Genomic DNA, 27,093 nt, shown 5'->3' with positions numbered 1-27,093 from the left:
AAGTGGACACTTTAGAGTCCTGCGTGATGGTCTTCACTTGTGTGCGGCTTGTGGTGTGGGTGCCACTGTTGGTGTTTTATTGCAGGCAGAGGACAGGGTGTCAGATTTTGAGGTCACTGGGAAAGAGTTTACAAACTCACCCCCAAGCCTCGAGGTCAGGAGAAGAGGGCAGTGAGGGTCTGAGAGCACAGGACAAAGACACACTTTTGTTTTTGTACGTAACTCCTCCCTCTTGTACTTGTGTTTTTGTGGATTTTGTTTACCTCATGTCACTCTGTCATGAATGCTCCAGATTTTGCTAGACCAATTGGGGGTATATTTTTGAACACAAATGAACCTGTTAAAATTGTTCATGGTTGTTCTACCCTGTCGTGTTTTGGTTTTTTTTTTATATCTCTGGATCATCCACATGTGAATTGTCACATCACACATGTACCACTGTCAAAACAAGTTGAATGGAGAATAAAACCACACATTGAGCTCAGGAAAAAAGGTTTCCATTGGGTACAATTTTCGATCTTTTACTTTGGTTCCTTACTCAATTGTCCAAATTGATTCCTTTCTCAGTAATGTTGATCGGGGCCAAGTCATTTGAATGCGACACTTAAACACATTCACACTGGTCAAAAGCCTGTTGAAACATGGGTATTGTCTCAGACCAATAAGAGCTTCATCCACAACAGATTTCTGACACATAACAGGAAGGTGTTACAAATAACAATCAGTGATAATTATTGTTATTGTGACACACACAAATGTGTCGTCACACAACGTGATTTGATTGTGTACAATATGTATAGTTTTCATGTGTTCATTGTTGAATAAGAGCCTTATTTTAGTGAGCTTTATGTATAATGTTGAGAGAGTCATTCCAGTTGTCGCCACAAGGGGGCAAGACCTCCTCAGTGAGACTTGGCGTGGCTGGTCTTGGGAATAACGGAAGCGACGGAAGGAAGCTCGTTACCTGTTGCCTGTCTCATCCTTTCTCTGTTGTTTTCAGGTAAGTCACAGTTAAAAATGACACATTTATGGTCAAAAACATTTCATTACAAAGTGATGGTAAATGCCGGCCGGCACGTGTTTTGTTTTATTTTGAGCACTGTGTAGTCACAATGCTAATGCTAAAGGAACATGTGCTAGCTTAACTGGTTGCGCATGCTGTATGTCGTTATTGAACTTGGTGTCCCATTGTTTGCTCTTCTTTGCGTCTGTTTGGTTCATCTCATATTATAGTGCTCTTTTGATAAATATTGTGTTTGTGGTTTGGTGTTTGTGTCAAAGGTTTTGGTTTAGTAATGTAACGCTAACTCTTGCTAGCTAAGTCAATGTTCACATGGACTTTTCCATTGTGTGTTTGTGTTGAAGTCAACTGTGGATTACAAGTCTCAAATAAATACATTTGCAATTAAAAGTGCAATCTGTAAAGCTCTAAGCAGCAGACCTAAGAGGTAAATTGTATTTTACTTAATGTGTGTAGTAATACAGTGTCAATGTGTGATGTACAGAGATTTGATTGCCTGAGTTATGATTATGTGACCAGGGAACGTATGTTTAGGGTGAGAAATTTAAAGTGGAGATATTGTTATAGTGTATATATATATATATATATACATATATATATGTGTGTGTGTGTGTATGTTTAATGAAAGTATGACAGAAGAAAACACACATTATCTGTTGGATGAGACAGACAAAATATAATCTGACTACTGGCCTTGTCCCCGGGGGCATGTTACATTGTCAAACCTCTATTTCATTTAGGTTTAACAAATCAGTGTGATATGACATTCATACTTTATCTGTATATTTTGGGTTTTCTTTTGTGTGAGCATTTTACTCAAGGGTTCATGCCCATCAGAATCATCTGGCAAATTAAACCTTCCTCCCCCGTTGGATGTCCTGTATAGATCTCCAGAGCAGTGACCCAGTAACCTACACACCAGTTCCCTGTCTCTCATATCCTGGTGTTTGTGCACAGAGGCCACTGGCCAGGCCAGGCAAGGGCAGGTGAAGCCCTGGACTCAATTACATAACAACTGAGGAAGTCATCCGTCAGTGTAGTGGAGTCGCATGGCACTCAGCTATGTCACTTTTTGTGCTCTCTGAGAGAGCTGCAGTTCCCAGTGTGTGTGAATGACAGCGCAGTCACCCTGAATTGTTTGCGTCAGACAGAATCAGTGCGTGCATGTGTGTGTGTGTTTGTGTTTGTGTCCATCCCTACTGATTTATTGTGACAAATGATCAGTGTTAACCAAACAACAAGCAAGCCACCCCTCCGGCCACACAAACAAACAAACAAACAAAGGAGACGGATAAACAGTCCGTCAGGCAGAGTGATGGCTGAGTTTAACATGATTAGTCACAGAGAGACAGAAAGACATCCGCGTGGGATTATTTTCCGGGGATAGAAAACAGATTGTGATGGCGTTTGTACGTGTCTGTACATCCACCTGTGTTCCTGTGTGTTTTTGGGGTATGACTCTGTGGTTGCAGTAATCTTGTCACATGTGTGTTTCTGAGTGAGTGTGTGTGTGGGATGTAACTCAAGCTGGAGCAGCACAACACAGCAGCCTGTTCAAAGGCCTATTTGTATTATTACAGCTTGTCCAGCTGTTCAGGACAGACAAACAAGACTTAGAGCTCCAAGCTGCAAAACACAGACCTCCCACCCTATCGCACAAACCCCTGTGGCCCAGCCCAACCCATCACTATGGCCCAGAAATGGACAAACAAACGCCTACAATTAGACAAACTGCCAAAAATGAGGGGAGGTTTTGTCCTAAATGGACGAAGAGTGAAAATTAAAATCATCTTCAAAATGAGCAGTTTTCTATTTTTCAGTCCCTGTGCAAAAACATGACCATATGAGATGTTTCTACAAAGGTCAGCTTCCCTTTTCTCATATTTGTTTTAGTTGAATGAATAAGGGAGTTTCCGACATAAAGCTTTGTTTCCAAAAATTGATAATGTGCATTTATTTAAAATATAGTATACTTATGTCAACATTTGTACAGTGGAGGCCAGTAGCTCCTTCCCTGTCTCATTTTCTCCCCATGACCAGTATGGAAAGTGCCTATACATGTCTACACTGTAATGAGTAATGTTACCTCTTGTCAAAATATTGAGTCTCCATTCCACATTTGCTTTTCAGATCTTACATACCACTTTGTGCAATGATACTAAAAACTTAGAAAGCTGATGGAAATGAATGCTTGTATTTTTAGTGCAGACTTTTTGCAGGCAATAATTCTTCTCAGTGTGTACTTAGTGTGCACCCTCTGTTGCCCTCTGAACAGCTTTCTCCTCTGGAGATCTCCCAGAATGGATCTGATTGTGATGATTAAGATCAGAGTAAGCTAACACTCTCGCTCCCTCACACCTTTCACTCTCCCACCACCTTTATCCCTCCTTTCTCTCATTTTCCAACTAATCCCAGGGCCATTCCTCCTATCCCCTCATCTTCTATCCTTGTCACCCGTCCTCCATCCTCCGCACTTTCTCCACTCCCCATCCATCCCTCTTTCCTCCTCTTTCTCCTCCTCACTCCCCATGCTCCTGCTCCCTCTCCCTCTCTGTGTCCCTGTGTGCCTGTATGTAACATCAGTAAAGCTGTCAGGCAGCTAGGCCAAGGTAAACAGCCCAGCACTGGGTTCAGGGGTGATGGGGCCAAGATGTTTTTCCTCAGGAACCCAGGGACCCCCACAGTCTTCTGGCTGGGGCCAGGGAGGGGCAGGGGGGGAAGACGATCCCCTCAGTTGCCCCCAACAAGAACGCATGTCGGCCAGTCTCTTTTTTTTTCTCCTCACCATCTCCATCTTATCTTTGCCCCGTTTTATCTCTTTTCTCCTCATCACTCTGTCTCTGTGGGTCTTTCTCTTTCTGAATCTCTGTTCACAACAGCAATCATCAGTGCTCTCATACACCACTGCACTCATACTTTTTTACCCTAAAACACTTGTGTGTTAGCACAAAAACATATTATACACATGTATTTTAATGTATCCCATCTGAACAGTATCCAGTATCTGGAAATACTGAAAAAACAGTTATTTACCCTCTCATAATTCAATCAAATCATTAAAGCTGCAGTGCATAACCTGTGGAAATTTGTGTTGTTCATGTTATTATTCTGCCTCTGTTTGGTCTTTATGGACAGAAAAAAAGGTAATATAATTTGTAAACTGCATCCTTGATCTGAAGAAATGGTCTGGCAAACCATACTATCAGATCTGACTGATGGAGCCCTTGTGTGTGTATACACCAGCAGAGGCAAGTGGAGGCAGGAAGAGTTCATCCTGTCAGACAGCTGAAAGACTGGGTTTCTTGAGCAGCAGAATTCACTTCTCAAATTTTCATGGGGGCTTCTTTGTTTATTCAGTCATACTCCAACGTATTTTCAGCCACCTCACCTCAGTATCGTAATGTAGTTGTTGCCTCTGTCTGTCCTGACTTAAACATAATATGACACAGTAATATCACAAGGCTATACGAGACCGACACAACACTGTACAGAGATGTCAAAAGAGGATAAAGAGGATGTGTGAAGAGAGGAAAGGAATTAAATAGGAAAGTGAATGAGTTGTGACAAAGGAAAAGACAGAAAGAGATAGGGGGAAGTGATATCCCTCACCCAGGCATGACCCCTCTCAGCCCTGGTGAGGTGCTCCCTCTGAGGGAAGCAGACAGCCTGGAGAAGAAGAGCTAGACGGGGACCATCCAGAGGTTGCAAATCAGATGCAGCACTAAAAACATAGCAACTGGGAGCAAGGGAGACAAAAGGGGGGAGTGAAAAGAAGTGAAGAAGAGTGGGAGAAGAAGCAAAGGAATAGTTTTTGTTTTCTGAGTGAAGATGGATTTAATGGAGCAAGCAAGGGAGTCAGAGAAAAACTGCAGAATCGAGGCAGAGTGAAAATTGTTGAAAGAGAATGGGAGGCGGTCAAGCCAAGAAAAGCATGTAGAATTGAATTAGGAGAGGAAGAGCCACTGAGCAAACCAAGAGGAAAGGAAAGAAGGGGTGCAAGGAAGAAGGATCATTACCCTTTGTACATCAGCCGTTACATCCCTTGGCGGCTGTCGGGGGAAAGTCAGAGGAAACATCATATTGTGGATGCGAGGATTAGGATAATTAGAAAAGGGGGAGAACAGATTCAGAGTTGAGCGGGATAAGACCAGACTTTATGTGGAAGAGCTGTTTGTTTTAACCTTATTGAAGTAGTAGGTGGAAGGAGTTGGGACTTCTCCTGTGGGTTAAAAGGTCTTGCATTTTTTTAGGAAGCCTAGAGCTGAGGAGAGTTCCTAAAACATGTCAGGGATTATATATATATTTTGTGTCAGATCTGTTTATCTTCTGAAATGGTGATCACATTGTCTAGCTGTGGTCTTGAGTAGTATTTGTCACTGTCTGAGAGTTTGGACACAACTGTTATTGTGCTGAATAATTCACATGACTTCATGAGAGATGCTATGCTTTTTGACAACATTTTTAATGATTTGACGGAAAGTTTGATAATTACTCTCTCCTGTGTTTTCCTTGGTCCGACCACATATGTCAAAGGGGAGTTCGACTTAAAATGCACTTTTTCCTAATAATACACGAGGCAACAAGACGGGGGAGTGGGAGATTGCTTCGGAGAGAATATATCCTTTTCCAGCAGATATCTGTTGACATTCCAGTCTACAGACTGAATTTCTGAACCAACCACAGACCCTTCAGTTACCTGACTTGACCACATCTTCAAAAAATTGCATGGTTTTTATTAAATGTTAAATGTTCTGCAAAAGTTTGTTTTAGTTCACTACATCGAACTTGGGTTGTCTTCTCCCCATATTCCTCTTGTCAACTCATCCTCTTCCTGTTCCCCATTAACTCACAGTCTTCCTGTTGCTGCCCCTCATCAATCGCCCACTGCCACAATGGTCTACGGCAGAGCACTGACAGGCCTGTGACAAGCCTGCCACCCGGAGAGCTTGTCCTAGTCAGCCAGCTCATAATCTGGGAGAAGACAAACAGACATGAACATGCACAACTCACTTCCCTCCTCCCCCAATCTTGTTGGCGCCCGGCAGTGTGGCCTGTCTCTCTCCACCCAAATAGCCCCTTTCTTTGAGGCACAACCACTGTCTACTTACCTGCCTGCTGGTCAGGATCACAACCTCCCCCATCACACTGTACAGGTTTTATAAATGTGGCTCTAAGGATGCCAGTGCCTGTCAGCCTGTCCACCACTTTAGTCTAGACTTGAATAGATCCAAAGCTCTTTTTTAGATTGTCATTATACTCACAGTGCATATTTGACATAATGAATGTCAAATATTACTTTGCTGATGGCATTAACAAACTCAAATATGGTAAACATTATGTTTTTGGCATCTCAAAATACTTCTTTGTGCAGCCTGGCTGATGACAGCTGGTTTTGTATCAGGGTTCAGCGGCCCCATGCGACTGCAGGTTTTTGACCAGGGTCCTATCTGTATGTTGACTTTTACAATATTGTTTCAACAAGCTATATTTGTATGGTGGTAAGCGCTTATTAAAACTGCTTGTGGCGTTGTGGTGCAATGCCCCATTTCATCCCCATTTCATGTTGGTTAGCTTTCAATCTTTAGTGAAAAGTTTTTAACTATCGTGCCAAACCATAAACTAACCATGAAGTTGTCCTACATAATTATAACCTTTAATCTCACTTTACAGTTTCTCACCAAAGTTACTTTTTCAAATTAGAAAAACAATCCAATGAAGATTTCAAATTAGCTATATTGTAAGAAATTCAGTTTGTGTTCAAGGAAAATTATGTTCCCTACTTAAAGTTCCAGTGTGTAAGAATTAGTTACATCTAATGGTGAGACTGCAGATGTAACAGACCAAGAACTCTCCCACTCACCCCTCCCTTACCCAAGTGCATCTACGGTGGCCTTCGCATACCAGAAAGTTCTACTCTGTTTGCGTAGCAAGAGTCAGCTTCAGAAAGTACACTTGTGCTGGTTTGTCTTAACAAAGCAAAGCCCTTGCCTAAAATACATTATTATTATGATACAACTTATCTTGCCATGTTGCTAGATAGCGCCTGACCACTTGTAAGTACAGGTGTAAGTACACTCGAGGACGGATTATTATATCTAATCTGCCAAACCACTTCAGGAGGTGGTTGGCGATGCATTGTGACCAGATTGAACAGAAGTGTAAATGCAAGGAGTCTCCGATGCATTTCCACTCCACCCACAACAACAACTACGGGAGTGGAAATATGTTGGTGGCTCCGAGCTCAGCTTATGTGAATTTGGTGACAAAATTGTGCTGTCTTGTCTGCTTTTGACGTTTTTCCATTTGTTGAAGATGACTTCTTCCCCTGCTTCGAAAAGCAGAGAGGAATCCATACAATAGCGTGACTTCATGTGTAGCTAATGTGTTGTTGTTTTTGTTGTTGATATGGCAGTGCACAGGACGTGACGGTGAACTCTACTGCTGGACATCTTTGCAGAAGAAGAGAGTGAGGTGTTGTAAGGGGGGATTCTACTGCCAGGTGTAAAGGAGGCCAGACACAAGTACATGGAGAACAGATACAGTTTTTATGGAAACTAAACAAGGAAAATAAGTTTGACGAGTTTTTTGAAACATTTTCACACTTTAGTAATCCGTAATATGTCAAGTTAGACATAAGCACAATATCCACAGTAATTTTATGACTTTCAACTCTACCCATCCGCCCATCTCTCTCTGTCTCTCTCTCTCTCTCTCTCTGTCACACACACACACACTTCCCCACTTTTGATCTACTTAGATCTGCAACATCTAACTTCCACTTAACCTCACTTTCTGTACTCACCCATCTGCTCACCCCTTCAGCTTCCAATCCATCATCCAGCAGTGCCTCGAGCCCTGTGAAATGACTCTACTATCATGAGCAGCATTAACCTCCCCCCATCCAAATGCATATACACACGAACGCACACACACACACAAATGATCACATGCGCCTTTACCTCTACTCAGAGCACAATCTCAGGCTATTTCACCCCTGCGGAGGCTGCTTCTCGGCACTGCTTTCCTTTCTTTATGTGTGACATTTCTCCTCTATAATGAGCCTCAGAGTGGCCTTGTCATCTTTGGCCTTTTCATTCCGCTCGCTTTCAACCTGGGGTTTTCTGTGAACTCTCTTGTGCTCACACACACACCTTTGCAGATATACACTCTGATGCAAAAAAAATATATGCCTTATTATAATACATTAGTACTAGTAGGATTTCAACTGCAAAGAACACACACAGTCTTAAAATGAAGCCCAGTGATGTGCACGGCTGTATATCATTATTTTTTGCATGAGCTGAGATTGAAAATGTCAAAAAAAAAGGCCTTACTGTAGAGATACAGTTTGATTGATCTTTGTGTGAGTTGACGTATGTGAGGTATATGAAGAGCAGCTCTGCCGTTTCATGAGACTTGTATTATGTTTGGTCAACCTGCAGGGTTACACCAAGTCAAATGTGCATGTGATATAAAAGACGATTGTAAATGTAGATATTAAAACCGTAAGAGCCATAATGAGAATTGAAAAAGCTAAAAAAGAAATTGTTTTGGAGGTGAGATGTGCTGCCTTTATCCAAAACTTGCCTCCATTGGCTTAAGGGAGTCGCACATGGTTTGTGCAGGAGTAGCCTACATAGTTTTTTCTACCATGTGATCGACTGTAATTTGAATTTTCTTTAAAAAAAAATTAATTGGATCACATCTGTCATTTGCATCAGACCGAATTGACTCATGTAAATAAAATTAGTAGAGGGGGGAAGAGAGAGTGTTTGTGTGTCCGGTCCTACTTGGATAATAAATGTAAATGACATGAAAATGTCTTAATCTCTCTTCATCTCTCTTCATCTTTAGAAATGTGTGGGCCTTTGACTCTTCCTGTACACTCTGCCCCTCCAGTGAAGTGGCAGCTCGCAGACTGCGATGCTGCAGACTCTATAACTGCTATTGTGGCTCCTCAGGGCTCTTATGTGCTGGAGAATCATATGGGCCTATATTGTGTGCAATTGCAGAGGCACTTTTAGCTGATAACTCGCAGATAGAAAGGTGTCTATCTTTATAAATGGGATACTCCAGCACTAACCAAGTTTGAGCATGAGAACTGTCATTACACAGTGTCAAGCAAAGTGTGTTTACAACCTTTAAAATCAACAGTGACGACGGTACATTAAGTCATTTGAACAACTTATAACCCTAACATATAGAATTAGGACCAGAGAAATGTGTTTATGAGTTCAAATGAATTATTGAATGACACCTAACCCCCATCTTCAGCTTGGGTATATATGGTGGAAGGGTGGGGCAGAATTTTGTTGTTTTTATTTATTTTGTTTTATCTTTTTTTTCTTTGCAGAAACCTTAGGTTTTGCACTTATTAATGTGTATATTTATAATTACATTGTTTTCTTTGTTGGTGATCTGCTGAATTTTAACTCCACCCTGTATAATTATACTTAAATACCAATAAAAATGATAAGGGGGTGAATTATTGATTGAATAAATCTAGACTAAAAAAGAAAATGGCTATCAAACTTAAAAGTTGGCGACACTGTGATGTGCTATCTTTAGTTTGAATAAACTACATTTATTTTTGTGTTACCACTTTTTTATTTATTTTTTTTTTTTTATTTGTTTTACTTTTTTCAGTCTTAAATGAAACAAACCTCGTAATATTTGCCCTAAAAAATGCCCACAAGGAAACAAAGTGACCCATGTGATTAGCCCTGTCACTTGACACAAGGTCCTATGGCTACATGCGATTTCCTGTGTTTACATGCGCCTTCCTCTGGGCACAGTGTGTGTATGTGTGCACAGTGCGCATGCCCCTGATCTGCTGCGCAGTGTTGAAGTCTTGACCAAGTCAGCGTGTTAGTCAGATCAACGTTGGTGGCAGAGTGTCAGCCGCAGGAGAAAGTGTTGTAGGAGCCTGGTGCGGAGGTGGGAGGGTACAAAGCGTCAGAGAGGAGAGATGGTGGAGATAGAAAAATGGACATAATGTCTAATGGCAGTTCCAGCTGAGAAAACAAAAATACCAGAGGAACACTAAAAACCTGAGGGGTGAAAAATATGCGGGGCTGGCGAGAGGTCAGATTCCCCACCGTATCTAATTCAATTTTACAAACTGTAAGAAAACACTCTGCTGCTCCCCAAACACTGGGGAAATGCGCAGCAAATTTGTGGGTTTTACACTTTCTAATCAAACAAATATCTTTTGCAAGTTAGTCAAAATGGTGGGTGTATATTGACACGTAGCAATTCAGGGTGGCTGATAAGGATTTTGTTAAATGTTCATGTCATCATTTTGGATCCAAGGGAAATAAAGTGGATTAAGGATCCTCCAAAATCCAGTTTAATTGTATTATTTTTGTTTTATTTTATATTATTTTTAAGAAAAACACATTTAGACTGAATGTGACGGTGGTTTGTGTGAATAATATTAATAAAAGCTCAAATGTGGGTTTTTTTCCAGAATCACTGGAGCACAGATCAATTTCAGGAGCATTTTTTCTTTCTTAAAAAGGACATACATGACAAATATTTTCTCAGGTAAATCTTGCTCTATCCACTTGCCTGTAAATTTAAGTGTTGGACTAGTGGGACAAAGTGTCTTCTGTGTGATATGTACTGAGAGAATGGTCCCGTTTTTAAAAGGCCGTAGCAGTCCTGCTGGTGGTCTGCTCAGACCTGGTAAAGACATTAGTGCAGCATTCTGGGAGAACGGGGAGTCCCATAGACAGCGCTCACTTCTCTAAATAAACATTAGTCTTAAAAAGTTTGGCCCCGCGACCTCAGCATGATCGCCTTTCACTCTGGATAGTAAACTTCAATTTTATCGCGAGTTTTTCCACTACTTTTCAAAAAAAAAAAACACTTTTCACGCTGAAATAAGATTAGATGTCAACATAAACAAAGTTTCATTTTCACCTGTTTTAGAGCGACACGAGGCTGGAGGTGTTTCCAATGTCGCAGCCACAACTTCACTGAGTCACCTCAACGTGCCAAACGCAGCCAAACATTCCCTATTTAAAAATAAACAGGGATCTATATAAAATATATATTGTTCAGGGATTATATGAAAATTAATCATAATGGAAAAATATGGGGAGATAGTTAAGGCCTCAGTTTTACTTTATATAAAAAACAATTTAAAAAGCGAAAATTCTTTTGGTTTTGGGGATCAGATAAGAGGACATTCAGGTTCAGAGAGTTCACTGTGGACATATTTATTGACACTTGCTTTTATTATTTAAAAGTGTTAATATGTGTAAATATCTTATTGTAAACCACTTTGTGTTTGTGAAAGGTTACTTATAAACAAATAAACCGAGTTCTGAATTTTCCGCCTCAGAGAGTAAATAATTAATTTCATGACACGCATTTTTGTTTGTTTAAAAGCAGTTGGGGTTTTTTAAGTGGCGAGGTAATAACGCTTGAATTGCAATATAATCAATAATTAAGGAGAATTACAAATGGGTCTGACCGCTGTCATTAATCGCATTTGATCCTGGCTGTGAGTCTAATAATGCGCTGGCATCAGAGGTCAAATGGAAGAATCTGTAAAAGCGCCCGCAAAAATGACACAAGTGAGAGCAACCAACTGCAGCTGCGCCACTCTATCAAAGCAACAGAGCAAAGCTGCTGCACACTGATCATCTTTTAGTGAAGCCAAACCAGCACAGGTTGATAAGACTGTCCTGGGGTCCAGCAGTGGCGTGCACAGACATTTTAGGGGGCAGGGGCTCAAGTGGGGGGAAAAGGGCACCCACTCTATATGAACTGAAAAGTAAAATAAAACTACAAAGTGATAAATATTGTGCTTGCAATAATCATATTCCAATAACCATACACTAATTCAAATGATTCAAGATGTTTCCATTAAAAGGTCATCTCACACACATTACAGATCAAATTGGAAATTGTTTAATAGAAATTGACGCTGTGAGCCACATGAAAATGAAAATGTATGAAATACTATATTAAAAAATAAAAGAGCAGACATGTATTCATGCACATTCATGTTGCCCAATGTGAGTAAGATGCTATAAAGCATTTAGTTTAGTTGCACTGAGTAAATGCAATTATAAATCTGAGATTGTGTCCATATAAAGAATGATTTACAGTAGGAGTTTGGTTTTAAATTGTTCGCCATTACTGACTTGTCACCAGTCATGTTTTCATCGCTGTCTTCCAGTCCGATTGATGCAGTTCTGCTCTCTGCAGTTCTCCCTATTATCTCCTGGCGTGTGTACAGCTCGTCTTGTTTAATAGATGAGGACATGCCTTACGTGTTCTATAGCCCATCTATACTTTTGGAGCCTGACAGATCCCACTGTTTTTGTGCGTAATTGTGATCATGTGGCTGATCGGTCTGATCTGTAATCACCGCGTTTGGGTGGAAAGTTAGAGCACGAGATCGCGTGTGCACGAGAATGTCTGCATGTTGTCATTGTCACATAGAGCGACGTGTACTCCATAAACTGCGGTGCGGTCTGACTGGAGGAAAAAAGGAAGAGGAATTTCTTGTTGTATGATGTCAGGTGAATAAGCGGTTAAAAATGTGCGCACAAGTGTAGTGATTGCAGCTTCAATGGCAGGTTTTATAACGTGGAACAATCACTTTTCATAAAGTATATTTTTCAAATTAAAATTTACAATAGTTTACAATAAATACAGGACTCAACTCTTCGAAATAACAAGTGAAGCATCACCAACACCTCTGCACATCATATTCTTGGGATCTTGAAGTCATTAATACTCCTGTAGTGATACATTGCGCGCGCGTGTGTGTGCGCGCGCCCTCTATTTTTTTCCTGCAGCAGGTGTTCGTTTAGTGCGCAAGAGACGGCGAGGCGGAGATGGGCCAAAGTTAATATTGTGTTTCCAGAGATGATGGGGAGTTCACTGTCCTCCGTTTATTTACACATTCTAAATTAATTAAGCGAAGGATTCTTCTCTCTGCTGCAAAAACACGGAGGCTGTGGAGGGAGACGGCGAGCAGCGAGGGGAGGCTGTGATTTATAGCCGCGGTGCAGCCAGTGCCGCGCGGCTCTCCTCTCCTCTGCTCTCCTCTCCTCCTCTCCTCCAGGCCGGGGAGCCACGGGCGGGCCAACATTCCTCTGCGGGGGGGGGAGCAGGCTCGTCTGTCGCGCGCACAAAAACACACAGAGACAGCTAGAGGAAACGCATATGTTGTAAAATTTGTAACATGTTCAGTTAAAATTATGTTTCTCGTTGTAGGTTAAACTGTATAGCCGTTGCAGCAAACGCGCACACTATCCAAAAAAACTGCACGAGGAGGATCAGTTTGGTTCAGTTTGATCCACAACGACAGAGAAAGAGAGAGAGATCTGATGTCCAAGCCAGAGGCGGTTTGTAAAATTGAGCCTTAGTTTTTTCATGAATAACCAGTAAGACACGTCTGTGAGACTTTATCCTTCCTCGTGTGTCTTTGTTTTGATACTCACATGAAACTAAAGTCGAAATCTAAAAACTGCTTTTGTCACTTAAAGTTAGCGACAGAAAAAAAGTAAAAGCTGTTATAATGAAGCCTATGAGTCCTTTTGTAAAGGGCCACTTAAATGTGCCATTGCACCTGTCCTTTCCTTTGTCTACTGACCACATCTCTAAGCCATAATGAATTGATTTGGTTAAATTCAAGGACACATAACCACAAGGTTAATCTGATTATTATATTATATTATATTATATTATATTATATTATATTATATTATATTATATTATATTATATTATATTATATTATAAATTCTCTTCGTGAAGAATGTCTCAACCGTTTCAGCAACCGAGCGTCTCCCTCATTTTAGTACAGCATGCAGAATATAATCGTTTTTTCTTTCATGCTGAAAACCATCATGACAAATACACACACACACACACACACAGTGTTGCGAGATGCATCGACCACAAACTTCATGTTATTTGCAGTAAATTCACATGTTAAATAGTAGTAATAATAATAACAATAAAAATAATATTACCACTAGTTTTCCGGTGAATCCTAACAGAATGATACTGGAATCAAAAATAAGGCATTAAAATTAGTTTGAACATCTAAGTTTATAAATTAATTACAGAAGCAAATAATAGGGCTTTAATTGTGCTCACGCCCAAAGCTTTTAGGAGGATAATAGGAAATGCCTTGAAATGTATACATGTGTTTTTGTTCACTGTTGAGTCATTTTTGCTGTTACAACCTGTCAGGTTAAAAATGACACATGTCGTGATGCCATATTATGTAAAGACGCTGCAACACAGACTGACTGTGTGTGTGTGTGGTCTGTCAGTGACAGACGCTCTCTAATCAATCTTGTCAATAAGCGGTGATGATGACGTCTCATCAAGACTTCTACACAGTGGGTGATTAAAAGTGACGTTCCGGATGTCTAACGTGTTCAGTGTGGTGGTTTGAGGAAGAGCAGGTTTTCCCAGGTCTATTCTGGTCACAGGCCTGTAATCTTACTAACAGCAGACACGAACAGTTTACTGTGTGTGTGTGTGTGTGTGTGTGAAAGTGTATTTATTAATTTATTCCTCTAGTTTTATATTGTATTTATTCTCAAATAAGATAGATGCAACTGTATCATTATTGAAATTAATTTTCAGCTGTTTTGTTTATTTTTATTAGCCCCTAGCCCCTGAAATGTCTGTTAACGCCACTGGTGTGTGTGGTAGACATTATTCTTGTTTTTGGGGACTGAATTCACTTGTTGTGTGTAAGGTCAGATTGGCTGGTCCTCACGTTCTGAGGGTTTGGTTTTTAGAGTCAGGGTTAGAGTTGGGTTTAGGTTGGGTCCCTGTTTAAGGGACAGGGTTAGGCCTTTAGTTGTGGTGGTTAAGGTTAGGGTAAGAAGGGATTAGGGAATGCATTATGTCTGAGTGTCCTCAATACGACTGCTGGGCAAATGTGTGTGTGTGAGTGAGTGAGTGTGTTCTTGTATTTGTTAACTCTTGAGGCCAAGTCTCTGACATAAACACTGACCGTGTGTGTGTGTGTGCGTGTGTGCCTGTGTGTGTCTGTGTGTGATGTTTTATTGGCTTAGTTTTCGTCCCTGCCGCTACTTGAATGGTTCTTTTAACAGCTCGGCAAAACGCTTCATGTGGATTTTAATGGACTGATGCGGTGCGTAATGACTCCCTGTCAGGAGCGGCTGTGCAGAGAAAACTTCAATAGTGTGCTAATGCTTCTTTCTACCTCGTTTACTGCGCTAATTATATACGTCCAGGATATCAATTAACGTCACGGATACAGCAGCTCTAATCAAAATTGTCTGTCAAACTCCTGATGCGATATATTTCTCAATTGCCCAATTTGCACTAACGGGGGGCGGCGGGTGATAGAGGCTGGCTGCGCGTAAAGAAAAGTAGTCATGTGTTCGTTTTCGTTTCAAAGACTTTCAGTGAGCTGCGCTGAGGGAAAACAGAAGAGTCAGCCCTCCCACGCCTCATCTGTAATAATCATCTGTCAAAAGACCCACAAACTAATTTACCCGTTTGCACACAGATCTGGTGTTTTTGTTTTGTTTTGTTGTTTTTTTGTTGTTTTTTTAAAAAAAAAGAAAAAAAAAGCTTTTCACCCTTTCTGTCTGGAAACATGTGCTCCAGCAACTCTGAAAAAAAGACCAATAGGTCTGTTTTCTGTGACCGGGCGAGTCCCACTGCGTCTTTTATATATTTCTCGAGACAACACAGGCGACATGAAAGCGGAGCAAAGCGAGGGCCCTTTGAGAAGATTGCTTTTCAGGCTCTATAAATGTGTGTGTGTGTGCGCGCGCGCCTGTGTGCGTGCTCGTGTGTGTGTGTGTGTGGCTGGACTCACATGGGGACCGCTCACTGTGCGCACATTCACTCCCTCGGGCCTGAGGCTCCGCACTGACAACATCAACAAACGGCCCAAAAGACGCATTATGGTGGATTAGGAACCTGGTGAAAAATGCTGCTACAAATTAGCAACGAAAGCCCAAAAGAGCGTGGGTATATCCTTGTTCACTTTCAATTACGCACCGCCGAGGCCCGTTAACGTCCCCATTCATTTAGGGCCTTTGTAAAGTGCATGGAAAATGGTCCTTTACAAGCGAGCGAGAGCCACACAAGAGGAATCCTCGCCCACTGTGGCGTGATATTCTGTTACACACATCAGTCTGTGTTTGAAATATTTAAACTGAATTTTGTCAAAGGACAAAAACGTTTTGGTGTTTTTTTTAATTGAATATGTGTGATCCACTTTGATTAATTAATTATAATTAATTTATTATATGTTCTTGGAAAAATCATAAATTTGTGTTAACTGTCAAAGAAAGAGGGGAATCCAACTGATTAAAAATTGAATCCTGACACATTATAAGAGACCTTTCAATTTGAAACAAAAATATTCTGATTTCAATTCAGTCATCGCATATGCTGCTGTTTTTTAATCTAGATTATTGTTTTTCTCCAAAGGGGGTAAACATCAACTGTATAAAAAGATAGATAATTAAAATAATAAAATTAACGATTTTCATTTTTTTTTTCAAATTCACAAACATTTATTATTCTTGTCATTACAACAAAATGACCTATGAACATTGAGCTGTTTCTTTCTTTCTCTGTCTATATTGGCAACACGTGACATACTGTATGTTTCACAGATTCAGTTGTGAAATAGATAAGAACGAACAACAATTAAAGGTTGGGAGAGAGGTAATGCGCTCCTGTTTGTATATACCAAAAACCACATAGCCTACTGTCCAGCAACCTGAAACCATATTGACACAAATTCACCTTGTAGAAGATTGTAGGAGAGGGTGGGATGGGAAATGTTGTTTGTGTCAGACACCCACCTCCCCAATCTCCATGTGCTTTCTAAGAAAACCTGAGTTTGCCGTGTCTCTAGCCTGTACAAGTCAACAACAACAACAGTATCTCACGACGCACGAATTTAAAACAACATAAATCATAATTAAATTCTCAATTATATCTATATTTTAAAAAAAATCATCCCACAACCATGGGTGACACATTTAACTTATAAAATAACAGGATCATTTGTATTTTCTTTCCACTGACAAATGAAGGCCACATGGTAAATTTCAGGCCAGCATTGTTCGAGGGGAAAAAAGAGCAGTTTGTCATTTTGTTTCTCAATATTATACGCATATTTACAAACCATAAATAAACCTTTTCTCTCCACTGACATTGTGAACAAACGGGGAGAGCGTGTTCAGCCTATAGCTTTACATACGACAGCGCCATAACCGGCTTTTTTAATTTTTAATAAATTGTGTTTTCTTTTTTAAAAAGGACAAGTGTTCATGTTCGGGGTTTTGCTGCGAAAAGTCTCAGTCTGTGGCCCAGGGTGTAATACGCTGTCCTGTGACAGGTTCAAATGACCTGAAGCAGAGGCCAGTGCTGGGGTCAGCATGGCCAGGATGTGAGCCTGGCTGCCCGGCTGCGCGCTGTAGGAGGAGGCGGCTGAGTTGGCCGCACCGATGATATTGTCAATGGAGAAAGAAGGCCGGTTCGGGGCACTGGAGTCCGTCTTGAGAAGCGGCAGAGAAGGGCTGAGTTGCGGGTAAAAGGGCTTTCTTAAATCAGCGCCCAAAAGAGAAGGCAGCGGATGAGGCGCCGGGAATATCGTGGCCGATGAAGACAAGGTGCAGGGCGCGTTAGAAAACGGGAATGCACCACCTGCGTGGTGTGGGTGATACGGGTTGTGAGCTGCGTGAAAGTTCTGCAGCTGAAGTCCATAGTTGTATCCATACGGCCCGTATCCAAACCCGGGTAAGAAACCACCGGCGTCCCTGAGGATTTCGTTCGCTTGATGCCTCTTGAAGCGCTTTCTCCTGCGCAAGAAGCTGCCGTTGTCGAACATGTCTGCGGAATCCGGGTCGAGGGTCCAGTAGTTGCCCTTGCCGGGGTTGCCGGGCTCTCGTGGGATTTTCACGAAGCAGTCGTTCAGGGAGAGATTGTGACGAATTGAGTTTTGCCACGCGGGGAATTTCTCCCTGTAGTAAGGGAATCTGTTGCTGATGAATTCGCAGATCTCACTTAGAGTGAGGCGTTTCTTGGGGCTCTGCAGGATCGACATGGTGATAAGGGCGATGTAAGAGTAGGGTGGCTTCACAAGTGCACTTTTTCTGGGTTTGTCCCCAATCACGGTCCCCGCCTCTGTGCCGGATCCCATCTGCTCTGACGGGCAGTCGGAGCTGCTGAGCCCGGGAGAGGAGCTCCTCTCTGCTGCGTTCTGTGAGTAATTGTCGTCGGAGTCATTGTCCAAGTTGAACTCGTGGTGAATATACTTTCCGTCCTTTCCAACGGATATGTCACCCCCGACTACATCGATGTCCACATCTTCGGACAATGCAGAGCTGTCGGACATATCCGTCCCTAAAGTCATCCTTGGAGACGCCGCTTCTCTTCCCCCTCTCTCCCAGATTTCCTCCTCCTGTGGTCCGGTGAGGCGCGCACTAAAACTCCCCCTCTCCCCCGAACAACCACACCAGCCTTTTGCTGCAGTTTTATCTCCAACTATTGAATGCACACATAGCTAGAATCTATTTTTTTTTTAAAAAAAGGAGAAATAACTCTTTGACCTGTGGCTTTGGCGACTCCGGGTCGTCCGAGGTTGGTCAAGCAGGTCTGCGCGAGCTTCTGATCCAGCAGACAACTTCTTGTTTTCAGGCGTAAAAGAAAGAGTCACAAATCATCGATCTTGTACCGATATACACTTCAGTTGTCTTTGATTCCCCCGCGATCAGTTTTTGTTGCGGGTCATTTATAAAGCTACTTTTAGATATCCAGCTATCTCTCCAAAATATCTTTTACGCACGGGATTGGGTAGGTATCCGGCCAGGCTGTCACACTATCCCTCTTAGCTCTCAAAAGGTATTTATAGGACCACGCTGATCACGTGGTCCTTGAGTCACTGTTACCAGAAACTGGACGAGATTGCCGTGCAAAAAAAGGAAAAAGTAACGTCTGCTCTTCTGTCTCGAGCTCACAAATAAATAAATACAAATAAGAAAAGCATGCGCGCTTTATATTTTTATATTCTATATATTTTTGTGACGTTTATGAAATAGTTTGAGGAGTTCAAGTTTTCATTTGAATATGTGCACATCTTTTTTTTTTTGTTTGCACTTGAATAATAATATAGAATAATATAATCTCATTGTAAAGTATTTAAAAATAAATGCATCATAAAGACATTCAACGCTGACCATTATAAAATATTACATTTCCATCTTATTCCATTTAAATGCGTTCATTTCTAAACACGTTTAGAAATTTATTTTTTTGTTTATTTATTTGCAGTGTGGGTGAGTGACAAATATAACTTACACATGATGACGATGATGGCCGATGTCTTTGTTTTCCAGCCCCAAAACACAATGCGACATTGTTGAAGATTTCAAATGTTTTGCATGCGATCAGAAGAAGATAAGTGATAATGCAGGACAATTAAAAACAATTATTATTAGTACTGTTATTATCATCATTATTATTATTATTTAAAACGTCAAAAGTGTTCGTCATGTTATCCACTAAAACAGGATTATCCACACTTTTGTTGGACGTTTAATTGATGTTTGTCATTTCTGTGTCACTTTAAACTCGTGACTCTGTAAACATTTTATAATAATTGAACTGACATTGTGCAACGAATTGATTAATTTAAATTCATTCATAGAGGTTTTGATCAGTTGCTTTCATTCACATGCTTTTTATGTTTTCCTTGTCAGGAAATCACAATATTATTCACCTACGTTTTCCTGATTAATTCACCCCGGGTGCACAAATGCGGGGTCACCTGCTCCAGTTTGTCTTTGAAAGGCCAGCAAATTAAACAATGTCATGTGTCTGTCATTTGTGAAGCTTATTTTGACATTTCACCTCATTAACAAATGCTTGTAATGGCTTTGCATCAGCACCTCATTCATCTTCTATAGGTCGAGCAGACTTTTTTTTTTAGAGGGTAACACTTTACAGTATTTACGACAATAATAAACCATTATGTAATAGTTGGAAAATAACAGTTTTGTGCAGTATAAACAATATTAAAAACGGATGTTGCACCACCACCTCACATACCTTACTTTCCCCCAGGTCTCATCCATTTAACACATCATTTAATTCATTCTTCTGTAAAGTAATTCCTGTATATGTGAGGATCTCGTGCATTTGTTTATCTTCTGCCTTAAACAACAGAGAACATAATATGTATACTTTTTAAAATCCTTTTTATGTCGATGCTTTTCATGCTTATTCATGCTGTTGTGAACCTCACCGTTGTATCTGACAGTCAGTTAATCAAATACTAGATGACCCATTCAAATATGTTTTGCGTGTTAGTATTCATGTATTAGTATTGGTATTATTATTATTAATATTATCATCATTATTATTATTATTATTATTGTTGTTGTTGTTGTTATCATTATCACTATCATTATCATAATTATTATAAGCGTCGTTCCAACGTTGCTGATTATGGTCAAGCAGATGCATGTAATTAGTGTTATGACATGTGGCTAAATAGTCGATGTTGTTTATTTTAATTAGCCATTTTGTAATTATCATTAAAAATGTGATGTTTTTCAAGTTTTGGTTAAATGAGCCGTGATTTGCCTAAAACGAGTTGATTTCTTGTTAGCGAAGTTTGTGGTGTCGAGGCGCCCTCTGCTGTTGTCTATGAGACAATGAAATGACATAAATGAAAAAACAGTGACGCTTCCACTGGACTGAAATGTGCACTTCATCTACTGTCTTTTCTATTTTGTGATGGCTGAATATTCCTACACGCTTTAATAAAGCATGTCTTATCTTATTCTGAAAAAGGGAGAGAGGGATGAACCAAGTCAGGTCAATAAACTGTTTAAACCAGGCATCAGGGCTCTAAACCTGCTGATCAGATTGGCCTAAACACAAGGGTGAAATACATGAAAAGAACTGGATTGGATTGATTGATTTGAGAGTTTTATTTGAATTTGGGTCAACAAGAATTAACAAAACATCAATGAAAGAAGAAAAAGATACAGTATATAAAATAAACTTAACACAGGTTGACATGTGTTCAAAAAGAGCAGGAAGAAGTCTAGATTTATCAAATCCCACCCTGCTTCATAACTAGGGCTAATAATATTTATAATCATTTTTAATAAACTACTTGAAATACTCACATCACATAGAAAAGACCATGGACCGAACAGAAAATAGCAGAAAATGACCAATTTAAACTGAACATAAATCAATAATACCCTCCTGTGACTATCACGCCCCCTTCTCACCCCTGTATCCCAAGCTTTATATTTTATTTTAAAGTGTTTTATGTTTCAAAATTGTTTTATCACCCTTACTATTCCATAGTGGTTTAGTGACTCATTATACGTCAGTGGAGCTCTAAGTATTAAATAGCAGCATCTAAAACTTCCAGCCAACAAGTGGCAGCAGTGAGACTATGATCCAAAACTCCAAAGCCAAGAAGGAGTATCTTTGAAGCACTGTTTCTCAGCAACTTTGTTTTATTAATTCCTGCTAAACACACTGGATCTACAGCCGTTGACTATGAGTCATTCTGGAGTTACACGAGAAAAAATATTTGTTAAAAAGGTTAATGGAGACTCTGTTATTCAGATAAGTGGACACCATCACACTGAACTCAACATCTCTGGACTTTGCTTCCTTCTAGTGGTGGACATGTCAAACATGGAGCAACTGTTTGCTCCATGTCCTCCTCTGAGTAATATCATACTGGATAAGGCAGTGGAGTTTAATATGATAATATTTATTGCAACAGACTGACCACCAGCAACTTCTGCCAGCCTGTAAATGTTTGACAACTGAGACAACAAAGCAAAAAAAACCTCAAATGTTTGAGAATTACTGAAGGGCAGAACAAATCACCTGTTGGATATTTTAGTTGTATTATACAATAGTGATTATGTGCATTATGTTGTATGTTTTCACCCAAATCATCATTTCTATGACTTGCATTTATTTGTGTTTAGTTTTACTTTAAACTTTTAAATGTACCCCAGTGTAGTCGTCCGGTGTGACCACCATAGAAAATGTAAAATGAAGCACCTTTAACCAGCAGAAGCAACTCTCAGGCTTCACTAATATTGTCCAGTTGATGATTGTTCAATGGAAATTTGCTGAAATCTTCACTAAGATAATTAATTACAAGTTTTTTTTGTTTGTTTTTTTTTTAAAGTTCTTGGTGAGTAGTTTATTAACCAGTTAATAATCAGTAGATGTGTGTTGGTTCATTAAAAACACCAGTGAGCATTGAAATGATAATGTGAATCTCTAACTATGTAAAATAGTACATATATGTGCATGAAAAGAAGATAAAAAAAAACGACCAAGCAAAGGGAACATGAATTAATTAAGAATAATAACAATAATGATAATAATAATAATAACAATAATAACAATAAAAAATATGTGATTTATTTAAAATAAAGACACAAATTATTCTTTTTACTCTGTTAGTTTTGACTAATCTGCAAAGATTAAAGCATTTCTGTTGAATATGAATATGTTTTGCTTTTAATACAGAATAAAAAATATTACACAAACGAAGGTGGCTACTATGAAAATAAAACCCAACAGAATAACTCGCTCACTCTTTGGAACTTATAAAACATATTAAAAATATATATATATCAAACACATTTAAATTACCAAGACAATGGATTTATTTGAGACCATCTCTTCTCGCCATTACAACATGTATTTTATTAAAGATAACGTCAAACTATTTACATGACAAACAGCAACTTAAATGTTTAAGGAACAAATTTAAACTCTGACATAAAGGAATGTGAACGAAACATGTCACAGTAAAAAAAAACAACAACAACATACAGTCATGGAATGTGTCGAATCATGGCTTTGCAGCTTTTGAATGCGTATTGCATGAGTCATTTTTTTAGTCATTTCGTTTCTAATTTTGGCCAAAACTAATCCTCATCATGTGGTGACAGTAGTGAGTCATTAATATAGTACCATATTCTAATATTTCATTTACGTGGACACTGTGCGCATATTTCCTAAATATGTGACTGTGATGAGCCTATATTTGTGTAATTGTTTTACATGTGTGTATTAGTCTCACATATAGCGGTCTAATCCTGATGCAAAGTTGGCTTGTCTCATGTAGGTGTTGTTGTAAGAGTTGATGGGGCTGGAGAGGCCCAGCAGCTGCTCCGTGTGCTCGGCGCAGGAGCCTGGGCGTAGCGCAGGCAGAGAGAGCCGGTTACCCGGGCAGTAAACCTGAGAGCCCCCTGGGGAAAAACCTGACTGAGTCATCGTGGACAGATTTGGAGGAGAGGCCGAGGAGGAGTACGAGTACCCAGGCACCAGATTGGATGTGATATTTCCACTGTTTCTACTCTGCATGTTCGTTGATGGGTTGACTGAAGTCTGACTCTGGAAGCACGCAGACGGGTCTGCGCCGGTCACCGAGCAGCTGGAGGTCATGGTGCCCTGCAGGTCACCGCCACTCAGCCCCTGCAGCGCTTGACAGCTGAGATCCGGCACCGGGCCGCTCTGCAACACCGTCTGCTGACTGATGATGTTGTCGATGCTGAACATGCGTGGCTGTCCTTGTCCGACCCCGGCTGATGTCTGGTAGTGATGCAGCATGGCAGGATGGTGTGGGGACGACGTGGCTGTCAGATGAGACCCATAACCAGAGCCTATTCCTGCGTAAATGGTGTTTGGGTACGAGGGCCTGCCCATTGGGGTTGGCGTAAAGGCGCTGGAGCTCTGCATGTACCCGGGGTACGTGCTCACATCTGTGCGCTTGAACCTCTTCCTCCTCCTCAAAAAGCTCCCGTTGTCAAACATGTCCTCAGCTGCGGGGTCCAGTGTCCAGTAGTTGCCTTTGCCTGGTCTGCCGGGCTCCCGTGGGATCTTCACAAAGCAGTCATTGAGGGTGAGGTTGTGGCGGATGGAGTTCTGCCACTTCTTTGAGTTCTCCCTGTAGAAAGGGAAACGCTCCATGATGAACTTGTAGATGCCCCCCAGGGTGAGCTTCCTCTCGGGGGAATTGGCGACGGCCATAGCGATGAGAGCGATGTAGCTGTAGGGAGGTTTCCCCCTCTGCACGGGCCTCTTCCTCCGGCGGCTGCCTATGGGCAGGTGCTCCTCAGTCTGGCCCAGAGCGGCTCCATCGTCCGCGCTGGGACCGTTTCCTCTTGGCTCAGACTTGATCAGAACGTTGTCCTTTGACCGGGCCTGCTGCATCATCAGAGGCGGCAGCGGAGAATCCAAGCTCATATTTGGAGACAAGACAACAGGACTTGTCTCTGCAGGCGAGTGCTGCGTCTCTGCGGTCATGTTGCACATGCCAGAGAAGTAAGAGTAGTTTGCCAGATTCATAAAAGAAACAAGTGCGTTTGGTCTTGTTTTTGTCGAAATGATCAACTTTTGTAGAGAAATAATTGTACAAAAAGTGTGTTTCACCTGTGGCTGGTCCACTGCTCTGGCCAACAGTAGCCCCTGTCCTGCCCTAGTGTGTGTGTGTGGTGTGTGTAAGTCCAGGTGAGAGGCAGGCGTTGACAGTTTTATAAGGCAGGGCACGAATGACGCCACTGGCTGAATAGTGACGATGGAGGCAAGAGGATAAATCCCAGAAAAGAAAATGTTTTATTCTCTGACCCATAAGAACTGAAATTGTCCTGTAATATGAGTATGACATGATGTTGCATTTGAAGTATGTTTCAGTTAAACATCTGACTGTTCACAGTATTGTCCATTGAATTATACGTTTGCAGCTAATTTGTGTCCTTACAGTTAACTATTTCTTTCTTCTTCAGTTTAAGGTATTTTAGCAGCATTTTACTATAACTTCACAGTATTTTCTCACACTGAAAAATCATTGGGAATTGTCACAGTTAAAGCCTGTGAACTCCTGTAAATTATTTACAGCACATTTTCTGCCCTATACCCCCAATCTAACATGATTTGAATTTTGGATTTATACTAAGTCCTTTTGTAATAGTCCCCATAGAGAATTCATGGGTTGACCCGGATAATTTAGAGATGTGGGAATGCCATTGTGCAGCACTGTTGTATGTAGACACCAACAGAGATTCACTGATGACCCTCTCTCTATCTCTCTGACTCTGTCGCGCTGCTGTTCTCTCTGGGCTTTCACTCACAGCGCCGTGTATATCCAGGGCAGAAACAACACGTACAGAGCCGATCTGTACCACTCCAAACCAAACAGCCAATCCACCAATTGAAAAATAATAACAAGCCACTGAAAACAAGCAATTGAGCTATCAAAGCTTTTGGGGAAGAAAAGTAAATATCCCTTCATTTCATTTTCATTTTTGGAGAGTGATAATCAAACAGTCCCCTGGCCAGAGAGAAGAGGAGTTGTCTTATGGATTTTGAAGTCAAAACACTCCTTTGCCCACAATTGCAGACAACACCCTTTAAACACAAGCACATGATAGTGCTTCTAATAGATTATTTAGTAAGATATACAGGGAGGTGAATGCTTTTCACAACATGGTGAGAAGTATCATGGAATGTTGTGAATGCTATGTCTGGTTGAGCCCAACAAGGAACAGTTATTAGCCTGATGACATGCTGACAGGTGGTAAATATTACCTCAGAATAGTGGAAAACAATGGGTTGGAGAAGAGTCTGATTAGTATGATGATGTGCATCCTATACCATGGCCCTCACAGTCTTTATCTATCTTAATCAAATTGAGATTTTGGACCCATTTGTTTGGCATGTTTGTCTAATTGTGTAAATATGATTATGGACTTTATCAAAGACATTAACATTAAATCATTTAGTGAATACAAAACAATACAAATTACAGTTCACATCATAACTGCCTTGGTAATTTAAATGTGTTTTAATGTGTAAAAAAAATGTTAAATTTTCCTCTAACTTATCATCAGTTTGTCCAGTCAGTTATTAATTAAAGACAAATAGTCTGGATATTTGTCTTTCTGACAGGGCTTATAGAATAAAAAAAAAAATCATTAGTCATAACCACCCACTGTACTCGATGCCTCTTTGTCACCCTCACTCCACCAACACAAAGTCGCTGGTACACCCCCACCCCGTGCACACAGAGATGACTGGACCCCTCCGATCCAGCCGCAGCTCAGACAACACTAAGCCTGGCTAGCTACTCACAGCCAGTGGCTAACAGCTTCAGACAGGCGTGGGAGCGAAGCTGTATCCGAGCAGGATCTGCCCCCAGAGCTGTCAGGTCAGGCAGGACAAACAGGGGCTCAGGCCAGGAAACGGGCCCTCTGCCCCAGGGCCTGCGGCCTCTACCTAATCCCCTCTTCTCCCAAACCTCCCTAACAGAGTCTCAATGCTCCCTCCACACTTGTCCTGCACTGTGGTCAGTTTTTGGTCATAACACACGCATGCATCAAAATGCGCTTTGGAATATTTCAGTGGGAAATTTGATTTCTACCCAGTAGCTACTATGATTATGGACTGGCTGATATTGGATCCCCAAGCCCATGACGTAATGGGATGCAGCTGCTGCTGGGAACCGCATCAGGATCATAAAATAAAGATAAACGGTTGGAAATGTCAAATATCTCTAAATTATACTACCTGCAAAGAGCTTTACACAGCAATGTACTGAGAAGGCCATCAATTAACCCATTATAAGATACAACTGTATTGGAGAATCGAAGGTAACTAAGCAACAACTTGCGGTTATATGCTTTAAATGACGCAAAATGATGCAAAAACACAGTTGTCTCCATTTTGCAGGCTATTTCAGAGAGCCAAAAATGCCAAATAAAAAGGGGAAAAACAAGCTTTTAACTTCCTGTATTACAGAAACAATCTGGGTGAGAGCAGAAAGTGGTTACATGGAACCAGTGGTTAAGTGAAAATAAGGCAATGCCAACAAACAAAATGAAGTGCTTACTTGAAGTCAAGAAATGAGGAACAACAAGAGAGGTTTTAGGTTTCAGGTTCTGTGATAGATTAACACCAAAGGCATAAGAGTTTGTGCGTTTGTGTTTGTGTGTCCTTTAGCTTTACAAGAAACAGTATATACAGTAAATGCACAATGAGTTGA

At 40.8% G+C, this 27,093-nt stretch overlaps 2 protein-coding genes and 1 long non-coding RNA gene across 3 annotated transcripts; 1 reads left to right on the top strand and 2 right to left on the bottom strand.

The window, feature by feature from the left end:
• The first annotated feature begins 920 nt into the window (after positions 1-920).
• LOC131465954 (uncharacterized) lies at positions 921-10,586 on the top strand. The gene is made up of 3 exons (XR_009241356.1): positions 921-1,000; positions 7,434-7,492; positions 8,876-10,586. It is a non-coding gene; the product is annotated as an uncharacterized LOC131465954 (long non-coding RNA).
• A 6,548-nt stretch (positions 10,587-17,134) lies between these two features.
• Positions 17,135-18,672, bottom strand: foxd2 (forkhead box D2). The gene has a single exon (XM_058638519.1). The coding sequence runs from the start codon at positions 18,409-18,411 to the stop codon at positions 17,308-17,310; it is 1,104 nt and encodes a 367-aa protein (XP_058494502.1). The 5' UTR covers positions 18,412-18,672; the 3' UTR covers positions 17,135-17,307.
• A 4,457-nt stretch (positions 18,673-23,129) lies between these two features.
• Positions 23,130-24,520, bottom strand: foxe3 (forkhead box E3). Its single transcript, XM_058638841.1, has one exon. It carries the CDS (start codon positions 24,399-24,401, stop codon positions 23,130-23,132), a length of 1,272 nt encoding a protein of 423 aa, XP_058494824.1. The 5' UTR covers positions 24,402-24,520.
• Between the last annotated feature and the right edge of the window lie 2,573 nt (positions 24,521-27,093).

Source organism: Solea solea, chromosome 9 (genome assembly GCF_958295425.1).
Source record: "Solea solea chromosome 9, fSolSol10.1, whole genome shotgun sequence".
In the NCBI taxonomy this organism is placed as follows: domain Eukaryota; kingdom Metazoa; phylum Chordata; class Actinopteri; order Pleuronectiformes; family Soleidae; genus Solea; species Solea solea.
This window is presented reverse-complemented; position numbering and strand designations above follow the sequence as displayed.

What these genes read in the sequence shown, in the direction of transcription:
- foxd2 (XM_058638519.1), bottom strand. Translation starts at nt 18,411, where the DNA reads ATGACTTTAGGGACGGATATGTCCGACAGCTCTGCATTGTCCGAAGAT.
- foxe3 (XM_058638841.1), bottom strand. Translation starts at nt 24,401, where the DNA reads ATGAATCTGGCAAACTACTCTTACTTCTCTGGCATGTGCAACATGACC.